Genomic DNA, 16,980 nt, shown 5'->3' on the forward strand with positions numbered 1-16,980 from the left:
TTCATCTAGTCACATGAACTCTGTTCTTTCTCAATCATGAGAGACTGTTCTCTGCTGCAGGGACAATGTACAATGGGTAGTACTCGAATGTGAGGGCAATGCCCAGCATTTTTGAAAAATATGAGACACTATCAGCCAATTGAAATTATGCACCCTTGATGTGCTAGTTACGATTTTGTAGACTTATAGTGTATGCCTCTTAAGTAACCTCTTTTCTATTCTGAAGAATCCCAGCTAAATAGATAGTCCTGAATCTTCTTAATCCTTTTGGTCTCCTTGTCTTTCTTTGGACTTTTTCAAGTTTAACTACCTTTTTGACACAGTGGACCCAAAGTGCACACAGTGCACTCCAGTATAAACAGATTATAGAATCACAGAATCATTTAGGTTGGAAAAGACCTTAAAGGACATTGAGTCCAGCTGTTAACCCAGCACTACCAAGTGCACCACAGAACCATGTCCCTAAGTGCCACATCTACATGTCTTTTAAATACCTCCAGGGATGGTGACCCCACCACTTCCCTGGACAGCCTGTTCCAATGCTTGACAACCCTTTCAGCAAAGAAATTTTTCCTATAATTACAAATATGAACACTATAGACATTAGGACTATATAACACATATGTATATGGGTGAGAGAGAATGTGATTGTCATCATGTAGTGTCTAATTGCCATTGTGCTGTCTTAAGATTTTTATGGTTAAAAAAATTACTGCTTGGAATTTGTATTGCTTTCTTTAATAGATCTATTGCTCTGGTTTGCCTTTTCTACTAATACTTTTAGTGTATGTGTTGCAGAACATGCAGTAATGATTTCAAACCAGAGCAAGATAGAATGTCATACAGGTCTCAATTCTGGTAAGTGCTATTCTGCTCTGCATTTACAAAGGCAGAAGCATTAGGATTGTTCACAAGCAGCCCAACAGATCATGGATATAGAGGGAGTCAGCATTTGTATTTTCCAATTCATATTATGTTTCTTATGTTGGAAGTTGTTCCATAGCCTTCCAGATGCAAATGAAAGCAGGTGTTGCTGCTTACTCAACTTTCCTTGGATAAAACAAGGATTTATTTCTTAATTGTTGATGATGATATTTTTAATAGAGCTTCTGGGTGATTTTCAAAGAAGTAGTATTTAAAGGACTCTGTTGTTATCCTGCCTGTCTACTTGGGTACCTAAAACCTACTGTGACCTTATTATGGCAGCAACTTTGGATTATTGGCCAATTAATTTTTATTCCACCAGTAATGCCCTGTTATGCATGATAAGGTAGGGCTGGGATACATGGGTGATGAGAAATTACCGAGAAATTAATATGGAGGCTGCAACGCTGGCTATCAGTGTAGTACCGATTAAGTAGTTCGGTATTGACTCCCAGTTCAACAGGACCTGTACAACCCATAACAGAGGAACAGACCTGGAACACTGGAGTATAGCTGTGGTTACATGGCCTACACTTGACCTAATAGATTGAATGAGATCTGTGTTGGCTTTGGTTGGAGTCACACTGAGAGCGTCTATACCTCTGGCATAACAAACACCCAAAGCATGTGACACTTGCATGGATATTTGAGTTGCTAATCTTTTGACACAGTGTTTTGTGTTGTTTCAGCATTACATGGTTCCAATACTGTTAATATTTTTGGATGCCAGTGATTTTTAGCATAAAAATTTTCAGGATCTCTTCTGTTTGCTAGTGCAGCCGTGTGACTGAGAGCCATGAAGCTATGAAGCAGCTTGGCAAACCAAAGGAATGAGATGCTATCTGTGTACCTAACTAAATGCATTATAGGGGAGAGCCTGTTCTTAAATCACTGTAACACTTACAGAAAGTTTGATGTGATGTTGAATTGTCACTGGAGGTAAGAGATTCTGATGGAAAATTGTACTGCAGTACAACAGTCGTGTGTGTAATTGCACTGTGGTATATTTGTTTCTCTTGCAAACAAAGATATGTGTTCCTCTCTGATTCACTGAATGTGGAAAAAAAGCCATCCAGTGGGACACATGGACATGATTCCTTCCAAAGCATATATGGGATTTGAAGCACATAAATGGCAGATTGGGAAATAGTGCAAGACATGGCTATGAGTGGAAATGGTACGAGTATCTTTAATAGTTTGCAGTGGAAAAGCACCATCGCTGTCTCAGTAGTTGGAGGTAGGCAGTGGGTTAATACAAGCATATCAAATCATACACACTGAGTACAAGATTTATTCAATTAGTTTCAGTTCACATTCACAACAAAATGTAATGTGCCTGTTCCCCAGGTATGAGATGGTGTCACATCTTGTCTCCTGACCCGATGTACTGTACAACGTCCTCCATCACATGGGTTGGCATACGAGGTCTTTCACAATGGGAGCGGAGAAAGTTGAGAGTTCTTAAGAGCTGTTTTTCTAAGCACTCAAATGGATGTTACTCAGCCTGGAGGTTCAGAGGCTTTTTTGCCGATGCGACAATTACTAGAGATGAAGGAACACTCCTAAGGAAGTGTTTTGAACAGTTAGAGTTGTTAATAGCTACAGAAGTATCAGTCAGGCTGTAGCTTTTAAGTTTTTAAAAAATGATCTTTTTACACAGGTACAGCATGACTGAACAAGTAGTGGGTGCTTTTTGTACAGCACCCACTGTGAATAAAAATTAAACGTGGGCGAGACATGAAAGCAGCAACAGTTTCAGTGACTTTTAAGAGTGATGAAGAAAGAGTTGTGACATTCTGAAATATTCCTGTTGTGTTTTGAGAAAATGAAGGATTTTTCTGACGACTGGTTGTACCAGTTGTAAAACGATGTGTCTGATTAATAATGCATTCTATTGAAAAGGGATGGGAGGTTTGCTTAGGAATGATTCATCATTGTCTGTTGCAGTAATTAAGTCCATTCCTTGTTTTAAGGTCAGCATGACCCTATTTAAATTTTCAGTCTCAAGGGTCTGTGCAGTTGGTGTTTAAGGAGGAATTAGGAAGAGATAGCAATTTATTGGTTTCTCTACATTTTGGCAAATGTGTATTTCCTTCCCTTTTTTCCCCCCCTGATTCATTATTGAAACATTTGTTTGATTTATAAAACTAAATTGACCTTTTATTTTACTCCTTAATAAGATTTTTTTTTCTCAGAGATTTTAAAAAACATATATAGTATGTTTAAGACCCTTTTAAATTCAGTGATATGAAGAACCAAAGTACTTGTATGATTTTAAATACAAAGCAGTATTTTAAAAGGTTTTCTAGTGCCTTTGTATGAAAGATAATCCTGTTCCAGCTATCCTGTTACTTTATAAATAGCAGTTCGCTACACTCGCTTCCTCAGTTTCCTTCACATTTGTTAGTACTTCACAGCAGATGTCTGCACATTGTTCTGCAATTCTCAATGTGTTTTTTAAAACTCCCATTTCTTTAATATCTACAAAAACTGAAGAGTAGTCTCCTGAGGTTTTTTCTGGCAGTGTGATCAGAATGGCTCGCAATCTTGAGTATAACTGTTCTCTGCACCTTAGAGAAGAGATATTATCTCCAATTTACAGTCAAACAGTGAAAAGACATTGAGGTTACAGGGAATAAAAAAAAAAAACACAGAAAAGAAAAAGAAAAAATGCAGGCAAAGGCCTTAGAAGAATTTACACAGAACATCCCAAACCAAAATCCTGATAGCTCTGGTCAGCTCTTGCTACCCCAGGAGAACTCAACTTCTTTGCCCCACACTGGGAGATACGGCCCAGGGGCCACGCTGTGCAGTGGCTCGTACCCACTCTGCTCAGGGTGGCGTCCTGCAGAACTGATGGGCTGTGTCTGCAGCGCTCTTCGTTTGACTTTTGTGCCTCTGAGGCAGAGGTTTTGTACATGTGTGTTCAGATGACCATACCGTGAAGTATATGTTTCACAGCCAGCTAGTTCATGGCCTCATGGCATGGCATGTGCTGCGTGCCTGGGAGCATGGAGTGAGAACAGGTGGGTGAGGGCACCAGACCTTGTGGGAAGCTGTTGGAGAACTGTGTAGGGAACTGTAACGGGAGCAAACTTCGCACAACCTTGTCCATGCTGCCTAGAGAAAGGAGTGCCATGTGCAACTACTCACAGAACTGAAGCTGAGAGCACAGTGCCTGGATGTAAATTAATGTGTACACAGTGTAGGTGATCAGGGGATATGGAGCTAGAAGCAAACTGGAAGCTAAGTTTTATCAAGTAACGGTTTCCACTTTCACCCACTGAAGCTGCTGGACAAATCAGTCATTTGATCATAAGTACCCTTTTCTCATCTTCTTGGGAAAAAAAGCAGCATTAAACTTTACAATTATCTCTTAATTTTCCCTGGTGATTGCATAGTGGACCAGCTCTTTCCTCATTCTACCTTATAATGCATGTCCTGGTAAATTATTTTTATGATTATTTTTATGATTTTTTGTGCTTGTGTCTTAGTCTGTGCTTTGGACTTCTGAAAATCTTGTTACCCTGAGGTTATAAACTCAGGTTATATCCCATGTTTCACTGCTATTCCAGTGTTCTCAAAGTTTGGAAAACATGCCTTGCAAAGACCTATAAAACACAAGATTCTTTTCTTTAAAGTCTAGGGTATAAGGTATGTATTTTACATACCTTTTGTTGGGATAACTACATGATCAGCTTTCCTCTAACAACTGTTCTGTCAATTGCATTACTCACTCATTTAACGCAGATTCAGCAGCTCATTTCATCAGGCAGAGCCCCTCTTTTCTAATGTATGTTGTATCAGCAGCTGCATACTGACCGACTCCCACTGCTTCTGTATACAAGATCTCTTATACATAACCTCCATGCTCATTGCCCATTCCTGGCATTCTTGCTCTGGCTACTAATCAAACACAATAGGCCCCTTTGTGCTCTCTTGCCCTTTCTCCTCCTCTGAAACTTTTGCTCCATGCCTATATCCAAAGCAGACAGGCCTCTTTTACTTTCTGCATTCCATTACTGAATATCAGGTTAACAAGGTCTTCTTTAACACCTACCCTATGCTAATATTCTTTAAGATAGATGTAGTGTTTCCAGCCACAAAGCAGAGTCAGAGACAGGCACTGCAGTATCCTGGACTTTGTTCTAGACAACATCCTGGGCAGCATCCTGGTGAAATTTGGCTCATGGATGCACTACAGTTATGGTGCAAGTATGTTAGGCTGGCATCAATCAAGTTATACTTCTTTAAAATGTGAATTTTCTGGCTTATGTTATTGTTGACCCGGTAAATTATTAAAAGTGACTCTTTCAAAAATCATGTGCTTTTACACACATGCTTTTACACATACATATATGCGTATGTATTTCTTGCAGTATTTGGTTTTCTTGTGGATTTCTCTAAACTTTGGCTGTCAGTATAATCTTTTAAGTGCCATCTGGTCAGGTTAATATGTGTAAGGAATACAACTGCACAGTGCTGATAGGAAACCAGACAGTGATTCCTGCATTTCCTAGCTGAATGATTTTGTACTCTACTTGAAAATGCCATGACTGAGTCCCCATCATGTATTTGGTGTACAGTATAGAACATTCATAAAACTTCTAGTGCAGTTCCATAGTAACAGAAAAACATAACAGTCACCCTCCTAAGTAATTATTTACTACTTTCTGTACAGTTCCTTTTTCATATTCTTTCATACAGTGTTTTCATCTAAAATTTAAGAATAGAGTCATCTAGACTACACTAGAGCATTTTGGTTGAAAGGGACCCCCATCCAGTCCCAACTGCGTGACCACTTCAGAGCTGAAGGAAGGTTAAAGCATGTTGTTAAGGGCATTGTCCAAATGGCTCTTAAACATTGAGTATATATAGAGAATATTTAAAAAAATAAATTGCCAAATAAACAATGAAAACTTTCCATTAATATGAAAACTGCTTTCAGTGGAAATACTAAATCACTGAAATCTCCAAGTGATTCTTCAATGGGCTTTAAAATTCAATTTTTGGCCTTGTAACAGAAGAATCAGAAAGTTCATTTTTAAAATTTAAAAGTGTTATTTAAAGCATTTTTATAGAAAAGATACTGCTTTCACCACTTTCCCCAGCCATGTGTTTCTGGTACTTCTCTTTTGCATATATTAATGGCATTTATGCATAGCTAGATGAGGGATCTGATTTAGCCAGACATGACCCTGCAAAAATTGCTAGATTTCAATATGTCATATTAATGCCACTGAACAACAGAGGGGGGATATATATCAACAGTGTGAGACATTCCTTTTCAGCAGTAACTTGAGCTGAGAGTAGCTTGAGCCAGTCATGAAACCATATCCTGAGAGTGAAGAGTGAAAACAAAGTTTCATAAGCTGTACCAAAAATAGTGTCTATTCGTTGTTCAGTGTACCCTACATATAAAGGTTATACAGAACGTTAATTCAACTGAGGGCCTAGACAAGTGCTTCATTTTACTCATTTCAGTGATGCTTTACAGAGTTTAAAATCAAGCACATATCTGAACATTGCCATTCGATTATCAGAATAATTGCTTTCATCTTCTGAAGTGATTTAATTTATGACCTAAGGAAATGTTTGATAAATATACTTTTACCAGAAATAAACATTCTCTGTGTATGTACTCTAGATGTATCCTGGAAAGATGCAGCATTTGTTAAAACACAGTACAACAGCTGTTTCCTTGTATATCCAGTGTTATATTGAACATCTCTCAAATATTGCTTTCATTTCCTATCCTTTTATTCAGAAGATATAGGCATAGTACCAACACAAAGATAATATTGCTACATATCTGATTTCTGTTCTCCTATTAATCTTTTCTTCTGTTAGCAAAATGAAGTAGCCACAGTATACAATTTATGCTTTCTTTAGTAATTTTGATATCTATATAATACAAAAAGGACACCTTTATTTCTTAGAAAAACCCCACCTTCAGTCCTTCCAAAAACCTGCAACAAAACTGTTGACGTTAATAACGCTTCAGACTGATAGATTGATGTGTACATGGCCAGGAGCACCATGACCCAGCACAGCACTTCTGTATTAATAAGACATGAAGTCAGACCATTTATCATTTTGTGTAGCCAGCACACAAATTAGAGAACAGCTTGCCAGGATCTCATTACTTTGTTTTTGCCATAGTTGCAGAATAGATAGCTTTGAAACCTTCTTGTGCTCTACTGTGACATGCGAGCATTCATGTCATGGCGACCTGACTGAGTTGTTCAGTTGTGTACAGTGCTGACTCAGGTGCCTTAAGTGTCCTAAACAATTTGCCAAGCAGCAGACTCTTCTAAATGAAAAAAAAAAAAGGAAAACTTCATAAAGACATAATCACTGGCAGTTACCACAGGTGTAAGATGTTCAGCAGTGCAATCAGGGTATGAAACTTGGGGAGTCATTTACTGTAAGTCACTGAGGAGCACATGCTTTCGTGACGGTACAGTATGTTTTTTATTACGTATTTTCATGATGAAAAATACTATTTAATTAAATACTGTTTTAAGATAACAAAATACTGTCTTAAAATAACATGTTCTCACTGTCTTATATTGGCTACTCTTCAAATATTGAGAGGCATTTTGCAGACAATATTCATGTTTTAAATATGTTAGTTTGTCTGCATTTTCTGTACATTGTAGTAATTTGCTGTCTTTGAGGTGCGGGATAGTCCTCAGGAAAACTTTGAAATACTAAAAAAAAAAAGCAGACAACTTGAATTTTTAAACTCTTAAAGAAGACAGCTCAGATCTCAAACTGCTAAGTTCAGTTTCTTAATTAAATTTTAATTTTGTGGTGGTACTTTTAACTAAAAATACTTGTTTAATGCTTTTGGCTTGTATATTTATGTTTGTGAATGTTTCTTAATTAATGTATTTTCAACATATAATACATGTACAGTTGATCTCCTGATAGAGTGTAACTTGAGGTTCAGATCTATTTTGTAATGTGATACATTCATCTAGAGATGTATCTGCTATTCACAGCTGGTGAGGCATATTTTAGGCTGCTCCCATTGTATTTGTGTCCCCTCTTTGTTCATTAGATGGAAAATATGATCCAGATACGGTGTAGTGTGCTCTTCTAATAGAAATCAGTGAAACTGTTTTTCAAGCAGTGAGGCCATTTGCTGTAAATGAAGTAAAGCCTCTGAACCTGTGCACTCTGTGTGTATCCTTGGAGAACTGCCACAGAGACTGGCTCCGCCTCTGCTGAGAGAGAGACAGCTCCGAAGTGTCCTTAAGCCATACATCCCAGCTGCCATGCACGGGAGACCCCTGCTGCACTGCTTCTGGGAATGAGCCTGGAGGGGCAGGCATGGGGGAAGGAAAAACAAAAGTCTGGTTTTGAGGATGGCTCAAAAGCTAACCTGTACAATCAATGTAACATTACTCTTTGTAGATTCCTTTTGGATTCAGTAAAGATTCTCGGAAACAGTTACAGCACCTGTAACCAGAAGGAAGAATAATATGCTCTAAGTGCTGATTTCTTAGAATTTCCTTTGGAAAAAGTGCATTTCAAGATCATCTCTCTCCTGGCTTGCCAGTCTACTTCCTACTGCTTTACTCTAAGATCTCAAGTGGCTGTACTCAAAGGTACAGAACAGATGTCTAAGACAATTCTTGGAAAGAGAATTGTGTCTCTTAGGTAATAGTGAGAGAGCCTTTGCACTTATGGAACTGGAAAAAGGAATGATCCAGACCTGTACAACTCAGAGATAATTTTTTACTAATTTTCCAGTCACCACTTTGATCATCACTTCTAGCACTGATTTGTGGCACCTCCTTCCCTCCCTTTCTCCTCCCTCTACTTGGCTTCTTCCTGCTGCTTAACAAGCTCAATTGGTTTTATGTATGTAATTCTTTTTATTTAAGAGAGTTTGAAGGTGGTCTCTGAAAGAATTGCTTTCATCCAAAGCCAGGAGCTGATCAAAGCAACACACAAAAGCCAAATGTGAGCCAAGGCAGAGCTGCCTGACCAGCCATAGGGTCAGGGTTCTGTGCCAGAGAAATAGTAAAACATATCAGCTTGAAGCTGCTGATAAGGGATTTTCTTCTAGTAATACCTGTAAACTTTATGATATCCTTTATGAAAATCAAAGAAATCTGCATCAGAGTATGACTTTGTCCTGAAGAGAAGAATATGAAAGCATTTACAGGATGAAGTGCCACTGCCTAACTGTGTTTATTGCCATAATCCTGTATTAGGCTCAGTCTGCACTATTAATACAACACTGGACTATCACCTACCTCACATTTACTTTTATGAAGTGGCTCCTTAGCTCAGTTGTCAGGATATTAAGGAATGACATGTCTATGAAAAGAAGGTTCATACTAAAACAAAAAGCAGCTAAATGAAAATCAGTGTCATCACGATGTCTGAAAATAGATGTCCACTGAAAATTATAATTAAGAAATAGGTCAATAACAGATGTTAAGACATTTTTAAAAAATCTAATTAAGATTCTTTTGAATTCTTTTACAGATTTTTGTAAGGCATCAGTCCCAATATTGCTTATGATTATGATTTTTTAAAACTTTAATACTAATCCATGTATGGCTTTTCACAAAGGATTTTCTGCTATGAGCAATTTGAACTTTGGCATTTTTTCTTCTGTATTAAAATAAGCCAAAATATTGTGTCACTTTAACACAAAACATTACTTTAAATGAATGTCTCGGAAAAATTCAGCTCTGTTTTGAGAGTAGGCATAAAAGTTACTAGGGTGAAGGAAGTTTAAGTTTTCTGTAGTCATAAAGGAAGACTAAACTATGTCTTAAAACCAAAACAACCTTTCATCCTTAAATAATTAAAGGAATCCAATAGCAACTGGAGTTTTCTATTTCCCCAGAAAATTGCAGTGTAGGCTGTCTCAGCTTAGCTTCCCTGTCACTAAATTTCCAACATGCCTTAGTCTGGATCTCCCAGCATAGCTGTATATTTTAATGGGTTTATGACAACTTAGATTGCTCTGAATTTCATCAACTTTATTTTTTTGGTTCAATGTAAAGTTGAGTTTGTATGAGAAGTTTTTTGTGATTTTTCTTTTTTTGTAGATGTATCAGGAAATTCTTTTACCTTTTTCTGTTGAAAATATTCATTTGCCATTTTTGCTATTTTTCCCTGCATAAATTGTAGCCTTTTCATTGAAAAAAAAAGAATACTCTGTCCTCAGAAGTAATGCTTATTGGTTTGCAGTTGAAAAATTTCAGCAAAAAATAAGAACATACTTGGGTTTAGATAAAGTTCTCTTTACTGTAGTCAAAGTGGATGAGAAATAATTCCATATTAAGAATGATCAGAATGATTAAAAAATTTGATTTTTTATCTGCCTGAAGGAAAAAAGAAAGCAAAAGCTTTTTAATAGTGTTTTTATTGAGATGGTTTAACATTGATTTGTCCAAGTTTGTTTTCATCCCTTTTGATATATATCAGTTAAGAAATGGGCTTAATTTTTCAATAGGTGGGGGTAATTTCCTATGTTCGATTTTACTGCAGTGGTGTCTGTATGAATCTCTGCAGCAATCTCCTGAGAATAAAGACATTTCCCAGTTGTCTACTTCTACTGTGAGGGACAGAAATGATTCCAGTGATTAATAGAAGCAATTTGGCTTGGAATCTAAAGTTGCCAAAAACCTTAGTGACATCTTCCCAGTTCCCACTCTTCCCAGTGCACTTGAAAGCTCAGGATCTCTCAATCAGCACCTTTCATTCCAACATCCTGTTGCTTGGAAACATGAATCAGAGGAGGAAGTCATCTCACTGTTAATGCAGGAGAAAATCCACGTCTGTAATGAGCCAGATTTTCAGAATCAAAGGCAGACCTCAGATAAAAATTAAAAGCAAATGCAAAAGAAAGAGAAGAGGTAGAGAGATCTGAGTAGTCTTCTTCAGCATATTCACTTTATGGAAATAGCAGCAGAATTGTTCTTGGCTGTATAAAGGTGGTAGGATTAATTTCTCTGTGATCTGTCATCAACTTTAATCAGAGTCTCTATGTTTAATCATGAGGTAATTTCCAAAGTGGCATTATTAGGAAGCCATTAAGTTTAATCTGGACTGGTCTGTAGATAACATTTCTCATATAATTCCACAGGAGATACAGAAGTTTTAAGATCTGGTAACACAGAGAAAGAGCTAAAATTTCTGGCAAAGGTAACTGTGGTTTTATTTAAAGGTTTTATGTTGTCTTTAAAATGTAATGGCCAAATGGGTTCTAGTGAACTGCCAAACTTTATTCATATATGAAACACAGAATGACTAGAGACTCCTCAATCATCTGTCAGCTTTACTGCTGAGGAATAAATTATTTCCCAGAAGAAATGGATTTCAATCAGCAGATCTATAAGTGACTACTGATTTTATTCTTGTTGGTATGATAGAGCTGAGCTCAACAGGGGATCATAATTTCATTTCTCAGCATCTTTTGAGGCTTGAGAGGTTCTCTTTCTGAGTAAGACTAACAGAAGAAAATTGAACCCTTTTTAAGATTCCGGTGAAAATAATTTTGGTAAAACATTGGCCTGGAAGTGATCTCAAATGAGGAAATGGTTCCCACACTCCAGTATTATATCATACACATCAGTTTCCTGACCCCTTTTTTCCTCTCTCTTACTGCCAAGTCATTCTGGCGGAACAGTTTGAGGAAACAGATTTGAGTTCCAGTAACTAATATTTTTTTGAGAAATTGGCAATAGTCTACCTATCTACTGTGCCTGTAGGTGGCTTTGTGCTGACTAAGACAAAGCTTTGTAAATTATTTCTACAAGTGATAATTTTGTGGTACATGAGCAACTAGGTTGCTTTCTGGAAGAATGACTTTGTCTTTGCCCATATGAACTACAGATGTATTAGTAAATTAAACAGTTTCAGAAAAAAATTCCTGTGTGCCAGAAATCAATTTTCTGTTGTAATGTCTTGGCATGGCTCTGGTGCTTCCACTCACTTTTTGCAGTAGTTCCCAGGCACACTCTAGGAGTAATGCTGGGCCAGTGACTGTTCCCAAATGGCATTTTGGATGGAGTAACCTTATTTTGAGGTTAATGGTAAAGACATAACCTATAATAGTATACTGAGTCTTGTGGAGGGTGAATATCAGAGTGTCTTATAGTTCTCCTGAATCAAGAATTTTATATAACCTGTAGGAATAGATTTACCACACAGTATCATTTTTACACATGACAGATGTTAATATATAAGATTAAAAATAATTTATTCTTCAAAATCCAAAGTTAGAGACAACACTATAATTACAGATAGCTTCATGGAAATAAAAGAGTAAAAGATGATGTGTTATGGTTGAACTGAATCCATGAGTAATATTTTGCAGTATGTATCACTACCATTGAAGAGAATCAGTTTTGTGCTGTCTCCAAATTTATTTTTCTTCTTATAGTTACATTTACATACAAGTCCCTACCCTAGGATTTTTCTTCTTAATTAAACTGATATATTTAATACAAGTTTTAAAGAATTACTAGGGATTTTACCAGACTTTACAAGTATTGATGGATTTTGAATGTTCCTGGAAGAATATAACTCATGTTCAAAGGGCATCCAAACAAAACCTCTCATTTTGTACAAGTGATAAACTGTCTCTTGTCACAGCAATAACAAATTCTTTTTGGAGAGCTTGGGAACATCTTACTATTTTCCTCTTAGAAATGATACAGTAGAAATTAGTCTGTTAAACTATTTCAAAAGTGTGAAAGCTGGCTGCTCAAACTGGGAAAACCTATCTATTGCTATACAGTTTTGCTGGAAGGATTAATGCATTAAAGTAGCAATGTCAATAATATTTTATAATGCAAACAATTTGCAACTTAATATGAAACATTTCCTCCTGTAATAATTTGTAAGTTGTATCTAAGGTTGAATTTCTTAGTAATCAACCGTGTCTTCCTAATTTCCCACTTAAATGCCTTGATTATTTTTTCAAGCCTTCTTAACGCAGCCCGCATATACTCTTTAGTTCACTCAGTTTCTGCTAAGGGCAGACTTTCTTTATCAGTCTATTCCAATGGGAGTTGTCGAAAGCCCTGGATTACTTTCCATGCTTTAAAGCACATAGTGTTCCTTAGGATACCCAGTCTGTCCTAGGTATGGGATAAATTTGTCCAGAATTGCTGTGCCAGATCTTCAGTCTTCACAAAAACCCTAATGCTCCTCACTGCAACTAAGAAGTCAGTAGTGTGTCACCCTCTTTGTTCCACTGTGCAAAAGATCTCCCTCCAAGATCTGGGTGATGGGACTCTGTGTCCTCCTGCTGTTGACAATCACCCTCTGTTACCATGACCAGTCACTGTCATGCTTTTGACGTAGGTATTGCCCTTGTGGCTGAGAGGGAACTCCTTTTCTAAATCACAGCAGCTGGAACACAGGCTCATAGTGGCATAGTGCGGGTTTTTTTCAAACCCTGACTAGCTGAACTGCAATTGAATTTGAAGTTGACTCTATATGTGACACCCTTAAGAAGATCCCTACTTTTCTTAGTCACGTAATCTCTGTTTTCACAGGAATCCTGACAGTTCCTTGTTTGGAGTTCAAAGCATGTTCCCTTTCATGACTAACACACTTCGACACTCATTTTCAGATGTCTGGACTTGGCAGCTCTGTTTGCCAGCTTAGGTTTCCAAGACGTTGGCCTGACCTGCTTCATTTGTATCTGCAATTGTTTCTTAGACTTCCAAGTTGCTCAGAGTGGTTTTTGTCTTTTTATTACGCTTTTATGCAACTCTTCCAGGTCCAGCCTTTTCCGTTTTTTTAATCTCTTTATATTGGCAAGTATTTTTCCCTGCATGCTCTCCATGGAAACTGATGATGTGATAGAGAGGTGCCCTTTGATTTATTAGTGGATGGGGTTGAGGGTCATCCTTTCTGTGTCAGTGTGGTTTTGGTTTGTTTTTATTTTTAATAGATCTGGTCACCATCTATGTTCGTGTCTTGGAATTTCACAAGCATTTTAAAGTTTAGCCTGTGCCACCCACTGGTATCCAGGAGAGACACAAATCTGGGCTAGGGATGCTGCGTTCATTGAAGCAGGAACATAGAACTCAAAGCTGAGCTTCCTGATGCCACAGAGTCAGCAACTGACAATTCAGATACCACAGTCTGAGCAGCTTTAAAGAAAAAAGGAGATGACAACCATCGCAGAGTTAGCGGGAAATGGCTTCCCCCCTTGCTTGCTTTGGAGAAATAATTTCTCCTGCAACTAAGAGTCATTGGGACTCTGAACAGCAAAGGCTGATGCTGGCAAAAAAACTCCTGGAATGCCAGTTTTTCATTTCCAATTGGTGTATGTTTGTTGATGAAAAATGGCTATAAAATACTTATCACATATTCCCAAATAGGTTCTTGAATTTATGATTGTGTTTATACTGTGATTGTAAGATCCCACGAGTGCACAAGAGCTTACAAATTCAAAAAGCATATTTTTGTTTCATTTTACCAACTCATTCACAGAATTAAATTAGTACCCCAATGGATAAACAAACGTACTTGTGTTGCAAAGGATTTCAGGACCTGCCTCTTACACAAATAATTTAATCTTAACCGATTGCTTATTTGTAACATGACATTGATGGTTTCTGCCATCCTTGGGGTTAAATACAGAGTTTCTATTTTGAACACCAGCATGCTCTATAAATCCTGAGCAAGCATGTTAAATCCCTGTAAATGGTATCTCTATTTCTTTTCCTAATAAACTATACGGAATAATAGTTGACTGTGTCTGTGGAATAGAGTTTATAAACAGAAATATTATAGTGTTTTCTGATTCATTGCAATTAGATCCAGATAGTGATTTGTAGAGCAACTAAGCCTTTATTGCGTAAAGCAGTCCGCATGTCTATTCATCTGATAATGCTTTTGAGCTGTCTGAGTATTTTGTCTCACTCTGTATGCATTTGAAAACTCCCTGTCTTTCACATGCTTTAATAAATGATTTAAAGAAGTAAATAAGTTTGAAAATCAGGTAGACTAGTCTGCTTTGCAAGGTCATGTTCAGAACAGGTAGAATCCAGCCCTTTTTAAGACAGGCCTCTGCCACAGCAGTCAAACTTTTGGATATTCCCTTTGTGTTGTATCAGGGTTTTTTTTTAAGTGCAAAAAGTCTTTTAGATGTCCTAATTTTCATGTTTTGGCTCTATAATTAAATAAAGCAGTCAATATAAAATAGTGTGTGGAATAGATGATAGCTGAATACTCTTTCCATTCCTGAAAGTGTAACTTCAAATATTAACATGTTGAGAGCATGTTCATACATTTTTTTTTGTCTTTAGTCTGGACTCTCAAGACTGTGTTGATCAGTCATGTAGAACCACATTGTGCTTGTCCCTGATAGAGATGGGTCCCTGAGCCTGCAAATGCCTGCAATGTAACAGGAGAAAACATGAGTTCATAAGATGGGAAAGAATTTAAAAGAGCAAAGAATTAAATGGGTATCTGTCGGGTGTTTTGATAATTACTTGTCTTTGTTGCATTAAATATAAAACTTCATTGTAACAAAGACAAGTCCAGTAATGGTTGAAAGGTGGATTAGAATTAGAACTAAACAACTTTTAATGCTCGTGTAGAAACAGCATTTAATATAATTCATTTCAGAGCCCGACCTTGGTAAAAGGTCAGGCTCTGAAACCTCTGATAAAACTTGTTAAGGATACTGCTGATGCCAGGCTTTCCTTGTAGTCTTCAGCTATATTTGGTGTACAGGGAAGCAGTACTTAAAACAAAAGGACCCAGTGGGTTCCTATCAGTGTGGAAAGGGAACTGTAATGTGCTTTCTGTGTTGGAAGAGAAGGTGCATCCTGACTTCCATATTGGCGCTGAACATCACTTACAGGTTTTGCAGGTTCTCATTTGCCCTTCACCAGGTGGATACATCAGTACTACCCACTGCAACTTTCTGTTTGATTTTGTGTATATATATGAATATTTTGTCAGTAATGCCTGCTTTTAATCCAAATCATCTTCTTAAATACTGCCTGCATTGTTTTATAATTCTTATTGTGCTTCTATTAATATTATATACTTATTTTATCACTGTGTTATATCATGTAGTATTAACACTTCTCTCTATACAGTATTACCATGATACAAATAAGTATACAAAAATATGATCATATATGTAAAATATGCTTTAAAAAGTCATAAAAAGATATTCAAATTAACAACATTTTATGTTGTTTCTTTCAAACCCCTTTTTCCATGAAGAGCAGTATGTGGTTTCACAGTAGTTTTCCTTCTGCTTGACTGATTCTTGCAGGATGCTTCCCAACACGCTAATTTCCCAAGCAGTACCCTGTGCTGAGAAGGGGCTGTTCAGTGTTTAGGAATTACTGCCACAAACAGGAAGCATTTCATGCTTTCTATTCACAGTTACTTGAGGAGGGAAAGGACATGGGGCCCAGGGCAAGAGCTACTTTGTAATAGGAAAAGAAAGCTGACATGGCTTTTGGCTATACCAGTTCATTGTGTTCCCTGTGGAAAGTAGGCAGCAGTTAAGTATGTGGGATATTGAGCTGGAATAGACTGTCTGCTCAGTGACAGAATGAATAAATGATATGGCTTCACTAAAAATAAAGTCCTAATAAATAAATGCAATATCAAATAAATAATTGATACAGTCTCATTCTAACAAAGAAAAAAACCCCCAAAACACCACAAAAACATGTTTACAGGGAAAAATACTGCTTGGGGTGAAAAGGAAAAGTTGTTATATTTCATAATCTCTGAGTTACAGCAATGCTACATTATCTGTGAGACTGCACCTCTAAAACGTATGTGGAATTGCTTTAGCCAGTGTTCAGCCATTATGGAGCATGCAAAGATAAATACACAAAACTGTGCTATTGCCCAGATCCTGTAACATTTATTACGTTCAAATAATTTAAAACAAAGTCTGTTTAACAATAGATTCCTGACTACTGAAAATACATCTAGTCAATTGCTATATAAACCAAGGAATTACTTAAATCAGATTTCGAGCCAGATTTTCAAGGTGATAAGGCTTGCTGCCTTTCTGCCGAATTGCAGAAA

The 16,980-nt window shown here is 37.2% G+C and overlaps 1 protein-coding gene across 6 annotated transcripts in view; it reads left to right on the top strand.

Annotated features, from left to right (window-relative positions):
- The window catches only part of GREB1 (growth regulating estrogen receptor binding 1), a 95,052-nt gene that overhangs the window by 17,386 nt on the left and 60,686 nt on the right, over positions 1 to 16,980 (top strand). For 2 of the 6 annotated variants that reach the window (XM_064650533.1, XM_064650537.1), the window contains exon 1: positions 7,116 to 7,351. The exons of 1 other annotated variant lie outside the window; for it this stretch is intronic. In XM_064650533.1, coding sequence (XP_064506603.1) covers positions 7,328 to 7,351 — 24 coding nt within the window. In that variant the 5' untranslated portion in view covers positions 7,116 to 7,327. Of the gene's footprint in view, positions 1 to 7,106; positions 7,385 to 16,980 lie in introns of those variants that run through there. 3 more of the 6 variants (XM_064650538.1, XM_064650534.1, XM_064650536.1) reach the window with 3 other exon arrangements.

Source organism: Pseudopipra pipra, chromosome 3 (genome assembly GCF_036250125.1).
Source record: "Pseudopipra pipra isolate bDixPip1 chromosome 3, bDixPip1.hap1, whole genome shotgun sequence".
Taxonomy (NCBI): domain Eukaryota; kingdom Metazoa; phylum Chordata; class Aves; order Passeriformes; family Pipridae; genus Pseudopipra; species Pseudopipra pipra.